Consider the following 7,337-nt stretch of genomic DNA (forward strand, 5'->3'; position numbering starts at 1 on the left):
GAGCCCTCTCCCCCTTTATATACTCATCGCAATGAATGCGATGAATTTAATGCGGAGGAGAGAGAAAAGAGCTGGTGCAATGAAACTATGACACGTAGAAAAAGCAAGCTGGCAACAGCTGTTGACGGGACGCGCGCCGTAAAATCCGCACCCACACGCCCGAAAAATCGCGCCCACGCGCCTGAAAAAGCGTCTGGAATGACCATATACTGTCACGTCGCCATAACTTCCTGCACGTCATGACACTGTCAGAAGAAACCGTCGGACGACGTTTCAACAGTTTGGACTGTTCTTATCCTTTCACCAACTCTTCGAATTTCAAAAAGATCCAAAAAGATTCAAAAGTAAGCGGGACTATACCCCTTACCTTGGCAACCAAGTAACTATAAGACAGGTACGAGTACAGTGTCAAGGCAAAACCCTTCACATACTTAGCACCCGCAGGGAACGGACGCCAAGAATACCTTGGAAGTAAGATAACTATAAGACGAGTGCGGGTACAGTGTCAAGGCGAAACCCTTCACATACTTAGCACTCGCAGGGAATTGAAACCAAGAAGGATCTTCTGGGCCATGCTTGCGGAAAGGGAAATAACATCCCGCATAGCGGGAACGTTGAGAACTAGATTGTTTGAAGCTCCATGATGGAATTGGTTCTTTAACATAATTGATCACTATGTTTAAAACTACCAAAACCTCGTGGAGAATCTACAAGTGAAACTCAACGCTCCTGACTTGCGAGGAGATTACACACCTACCCGCATCAGACCCAAAGATCAAGCAGAAAAGTCAGGAATTTCTGCAAGTGACATTAGGGAAACCGCGGGAAGAATCCCCACGGACAACCTTAAAACTAAATCCTTTTCAAAACCCCTTGATTAAGTCCAAAGTTCACCTCACTTATTAACAATTCATGAGAAGAACATTGGACTGGGGGGACTTGAAGAGGTAGGTCCCAGCAGAGCCCAGTTGGACCCGCAAGACTCACCTTGCAGAGGGACGTCTGCGCAAGGACCAACTGGTTCCGCATGACCCACCATGCTCAGAGATGAAGACCTTACGCGCAATACGCCAGCTGTTCCCGCAGGGAAAGCCTCCCAATGGTGAAGTACCCCGCCTGTCCCCGCAGCTGCGGATACAAGCTATCAGGGAAGGCTACCCGCACTAATAGCAAGGCTACACGCACAAGGCACTAACTCAGTAATTCAGTGTCACCTGAAGGAATGAGCAAGGCGGGAATACTCCCGCCCAAATGAGCCAGTCCGTATGCTTCTGGAAGATCTTTTGTACTATACCTGCCAAGGTATGGACAAAATAGACAAGATCTGACCAAAGCAGCCCATGAACCAATCACAGGGTGACAGCTCACCGACAACAGTACGAGGAGCATGCTCTAGTACTGTTTGTCACTATTAGCCGCTGCCTACTCACCAACCCTTGTCGTGGCACGCACAAAGCCTGCAGTTGGTGGAAAGGGAATAGTACACAGCCGGCCTTGTCACTATCAGCCGCTGCCTACCCACCAACCAGCATGGCACGTGCGTAGCCCATAGTTGGTAGAACAGGAATATTCTACAGCTGGCTGTACCTGCTTGGAAATATACCTTCGGCTATAAATCTCCAACACCTTGGAACGGTATGATCATCTGGTATCTTACCTTCACTAGCTATTTCTCTCAATATACACTTATATTCAGAACAATCTAGTCTGATTCTCACGCCAGAGGGTGGTCACAAGGAGGAACCCCCCCTTCTCAGTGACGAGCTCACGGTGTCTGTTTTGCAGGTCATCTGAAGAACATTCTTCTTTGCCGGACCTAACCCTCGTGGGAAACATTACTTAACCCCCAGATTATCCATAATCTGCCCGGGGTCACTTAGTGTTTCTTCAATTACCAACTTTACGCTTAGCCTAAGTATCATATTTTGTTCTTTACGAAAATCGCCCTTTAAAAGACAGGGAGGCTAAATTGTTTAACTTGGCCGGTTCACATGATTTAAGTTGTTAAGTTGAACTATTCAACCCAAAAATTACCATGTATTCATATATTTTTTATATAAAAAATATATCCACCCTAAATCGGATGCAATTGAAATCATGTAACATGAACATGACTCATCTAACCCGGTTATCTAAACCAATTCACGGGTTGCTCGATAGTACTCAAATTAACCGTTTTTGTAACAACGGCTATTGTCGATTGCTTTATCAACTAAAAGAAATTGATTGAAAGAAGTAAATTTCATTAATTTTATGAAATAATTTGTAGCAACTTAATCTATAAACATAAAATTCATATACATAAAAAATATATATAACATTTGCCTAAGCAAATTATATAAATGTACAAAAACTCAAATAAAAATTTCAAAATACAAATTATCATGTATCTTTATTATATGAATAAAACATTATCTTGGCATTATTAATTTCTTAATACTTTATTATTATCGGTCTGATGGCATAATTCGACGTAATTTTACGTATTAATTGCATACTTTGGTTGACTGCCCCGTAATAGCATATAGATTCATCCCGGCAGAGTTGAAGTTGTTTGTCTTCGTTTCCTTCCTTTTGGCCCCTGAAGAAGGCTTTATTTCATCACGGCTCCTCTTTTTATTTTCTTCTTTCACCAGCACTCCAAACAACTTGAAACAATTTCTTTTTTCATCATCATTGTTAGGTTCATTATCGTCTCTCACGACCGTCTCATCAACCAAAAAGTCCCCATTCATGATGCGATCGATCTGATCTGGCGCAACCTTCACGTTTTGAGTCAGGAAAGCAACCAGATCATCACATTGTTTCTTCATATGTGCAAGTTCTGACGTCAACATATGTTTTTCGGTTTTTAGTTTTTCGTTTTCTTCTGATAAGTTCTCTAATTTCTCCATGGTTGGAGTGTCCACCGAGCCAGGATTCTTTGAATCTGGCGAGGAAGTTGAGCTTGATCCAAGATCATCACGTGAACTAGTTGTTGACAACATTGGATCACCGTTTTCAGTTGGCTTCGCGTTTGCTTGAGCTTGGGTTGTTGACATGGTTTTCCGACGACGAATTTCAAGTAGAAGCTCTCTTTGCCCACGTTTAAAGTTTTCATTTGCAAACTCCCATTTGTCCGGTACTGTTTTTCGAAACCCCTATAAAACAAAAATAAGCAACACACTTTACAAAATATGAATTTAAATAGATTAATTAGACACAAAATGTATATATGGTCACATTAGGTAACCACTTTTATATTAAAAAAAATTTGAGAACCACAATAAAGATGTGTAGATAGTGCTAAAGAGGTGTATTATGAGAGGAAAATGGTTAGACGACAATGTAACTGTCTTATGCATCATATTTAAAATAACATGTTTAAAATTCATAAATGTAATCACAAATTTTATATAATAAATTACCAAACTACTCTCAAATCAGAGGAAAATTCTCAAAATGTCCTTCATAAGGAAGGAGAATCCAAATTAGTCCCCACCGACCAAGAAATTCTTATTTTGTCTCCTAAATTTAGTCGTGACGACATGCTTATTTACGGCGACGTTTTTTCATGGGTCACTCTCCTCCCATGAGCCCTAGATTGGTGTTGTTTAATAGTTGGTTGATTAGGTTAATAATCCAATCTGTGTGGATTTCAATGTAAATCCAGTTTATTTTGAATGCTTGATATCTCAATTTTGTTCAAGTCACATAATAAATTAGTTTATTTTGATGTATTAGTGTATGGCTTGTATATCAGATGGAGAACTTGTCAAAGAAGTTGGATTACGCCCGTTTCTAGGGGTCTGGCGAGGCTGAAACAAAAGAGGTTTTGGAAATCGATGGGGGAGGGGGGTGGGGGGTTGTGACAGAGATGGGAGATGTTATTGACGGAGGCAGATTGATTATTGGATTTGGGATAATAAATTTGGAAATTCATGAGGGCTGACATAGTTTTTGTATCGGATTGAAGATGGCGATGATGGTGGTGGTGTTGGAGATGGTGGTGTTGGCCAGAGTTCTTGAGGGGTGAAAGTACGATATTGCCCTTGAGGTAAAATATGATGGTCAACTGACAGAGGGACTCAGATTTGCTCGCCCAAAAAGTACGAGGATTCAATATGCGCATTTTAAGAATTAGAGTTGCAACATACTTTCACCAATAAAGCACATGGGCGCAATTCATATTTATTTCTAAAGAATGCATAGACTGTTAGAGCATTCATAGTGGGTTCTCTAAAATATGTCAGGAAGTTCTTCATATTTTAGAGATGGTTAAAAGTGGTTGTGAGAGAAGAAGATAGAAAATGTTACTATTCATGGTTAAATTTGGAGAAACACATTGTTCACCTCTATTTTATAATGTTTTTAAAAATGGTTGAGAGTGAATGAGAGAGAATATGTAATGATAAAAGTATAAAAATATATTATTTAATTAAAAATGAGAAAAAAAATATAGTGTTTTTAATGTAATTATAGAAATAAAGATGAAGAACAGACTGAGAATACATGAATTCTCTCCTCAAGAAAGGGACAATAATTTTTCCTTTAAACAATATTAAATATATAAAATAAATAAATAAATAAAAGATTGTTATATTCTTGATGACATCCTAGGCTCTAGAAGGAACAAGTTGGGTGGGTAATAGGTTTGGCATCCAAGTCAAGATTAACTTATATGACACATTATATAATGATAAATCTATTAAAGCCTAGATCCTTCTATTGGTATTCTATTTCTCTATTTACCGGACCCACTAAAACACTGTCTACGCGTCTTCTATTGGCATCCGATACCCATCCACTAACATGTTTCATGATCATCAATAAACTAGATACCGACCATATAATCACCATAAAAACATTTCAAATACCAATCATTAAACACATAATGCATAGATCTATTTTCCTGTTAATCAAACAACCATTAAGAATTCTAAATTTTAAAAAGAAATTAAAAAAAAAAGTAGTAGTAGGAGAACGTACATAAGTATTAAGCTGCCGAACAAAGCTGGAGAAATTATTGTGTTTGAACGAATTTGGGAGCAAATCCTTAGCAAAATCCGCAGTTTTCCACACGATGAACATTGTCCCACTTTCGTTCCACGAAATCACATCGTCGGTCGCTGGATCATCAACCAACAAATACGTCTTAGTCAGAAAAGGCGCCGGAGTGGACCGATGACTCATTATTTTTCCTCTTTCGGCAGACTTTATAAATTTATAAATCACTAAATAAATTCTTCTAAGTTACCCTAACAACTAACTATTATCAACAGCTAAACAGCAAAAGAGCCGTGAGGAATTCCCAGCCCCAACAATAAAACCCGGAAAGGAACAAACGAGATCGAGCCAGATCGAAATTAGAAAGGTTAATAATAATATTGACGGCAGATGATGATTTCTTAGTTTCTTCCATGAGCGTGTGTTCGAGTACAACGCAGAAACGACACGAACATAACTCCCGACACAAGTCAGTACGATGATCAGAATTTAAGAATACCTAGAGATAAGATTAAGATTATGAGGATTGGTGATGGTAAACATGATTTATAGAAATGTGGGTCGGGTTGGGCAGGGTAGGGTAGGGTAGGGTATACGACCGTGAGGAAACAGGAGAAGTGTGTTCTAGAAAGTATTTGAAATTAAGCAGTGGGCCGGCAGGTTGAAAATAAGATATTATTTTAATATAATTCTAAAAACAGCGGCAGTGGGTGCTTTTTATTGAATATAAAATAGAGTGTTCCCGTCGCGCTTTGCGCGGAAAACTCGACAACGGACCCGCATATTAAAACACGAATACGCAAAAACATCGTAACGAATATCACTTTGGCACTACAAAAAACTATCAAAAGAACTTGCTTGGTATTGGTTCGGCTCATTAGGCATTGATGTCGTACCGACACTCGGTCTGTGGTGACAATACAAAAAAAAATATTCTATTGCGAAAAAAACTCCGTTTTCATCGGAACTTACATAACTTGTTGCGAATACAACTTCGTTTTAACGGCATGACATATAAAAATATGAGCATGTCGTAACGGCATACTAAAGTTTTTAAAATATCGTATGATAAAGATTACCAAAGAATCAATAATTAAAATGTATAAGTAATAACAAAAAACTATATAGAAAAAAAACACATGTTAAGGTACATTCTAAAACCATAAAAACTTTGGGATGCTAAAGTGAAAAGTAAACAAAGTTTAGCAAAAAGAAATTTTATTGATAAAACTAAAACAATTTAAAACTTGGGAGGACTAAATTAAAACAATCTAAATTTAAAGACTAAGGTGCAAAATTATACTATAGATTAAAAAAAACACTATAGCAATATATTTCCTTTAATATATAGTATAATTCCTCGATTCTTTTTCACCCTTCTTTTTTCCTCTTTGGCATAAATTCAACTATTCAATCATTATTTTATTTGATATAACTAATAAGGGAAAATTTCTCAAAATAACACTTTAGACAGAGAAGTCTCAAAATAGCCATTTTTTTAATAATTTTTAAGAATTCGAACTCGGGAGACAAATTGGGAAAAGATAATTATTATGAGGGAACAGGCCAAAGATTTAAAAAATGTAGGGTGCCGACGAAATCTGGAAAAATATTGATGAGAAAGTCCAAATTATTTTAAAATATTGGAAGAAAAGTTCATATTTTTTCTAAACTTTTCTTTTCAAAATACAATCTCCCAACAATGTTTTTTTATGTTTTCTACCTAGCCCGTACATATTTTCAAATTCTAGGAAAATGAGCTTTTTAAAATTCGTCATAGGAGACGCATTTCAGAAGCATTTATTCTTAAGAGACGAGATTTTTGTGTTTCTTCAAAATAATCTTCTTCATGTTATACACACACACTTACACATACATACATATATATATATATATATATATATATATATATATATATGGTAAGGTTAAAATGAAAACCCACTTGAGTTATGAAAACCCGCGAAAACCTTATGTAACATCGTTGTTTTTTTTGTTACATGTAATATATGTTGTAACATTTAATACAAAACATCGAAACATCAAAAAAATGTTTTGCTATTTTTTAACATTTTTTTACTAATTATTATATATATTTTCAGAAGAGAGAAAAAATTATATTTATATTTACATTTTTTATTCACTTTAATTGTGGACCACAAGATTTAAACATTAATTAAAAATATATGGTTGAGAATGAGTTTATAAAGTTTTCACAACTCAAGTGGGTTTTCATTTTATACTTAGCCTATATATATATATAGAAAATGTTTCAAACAAGAATAAGGAGTTTTCTAGGAATGATAAGAACCAATAGATTTTTGACATGTGGCATTATAACCTATGGTGAAAAA

At 36.5% G+C, this 7,337-nt stretch overlaps 1 protein-coding gene across 1 annotated transcript; it reads right to left on the reverse strand.

Annotated features, from left to right (window-relative positions):
* Positions 1-2,486: 2,486 nt before the first annotated feature.
* LOC143531850 (heat shock factor protein HSF24-like) lies at positions 2,487-5,176 on the reverse strand. Its single transcript, XM_077027057.1, has 2 exons — positions 4,969-5,176; positions 2,487-3,140 (listed from the first exon to the last, which is right to left on the reverse strand). The coding sequence occupies exons 1-2, from the start codon at positions 5,170-5,172 to the stop codon at positions 2,487-2,489; spliced, it is 858 nt and encodes a 285-aa protein (XP_076883172.1). The 5' UTR covers positions 5,173-5,176.
* Positions 5,177-7,337: the final 2,161 nt, after the last annotated feature.

Source organism: Bidens hawaiensis, unplaced genomic scaffold (genome assembly GCF_021521415.1).
Source record: "Bidens hawaiensis isolate Kalapana, Puna unplaced genomic scaffold, B.hawaiensis_p1.1 tig00009272_1, whole genome shotgun sequence".
In the NCBI taxonomy this organism is placed as follows: domain Eukaryota; kingdom Viridiplantae; phylum Streptophyta; class Magnoliopsida; order Asterales; family Asteraceae; genus Bidens; species Bidens hawaiensis.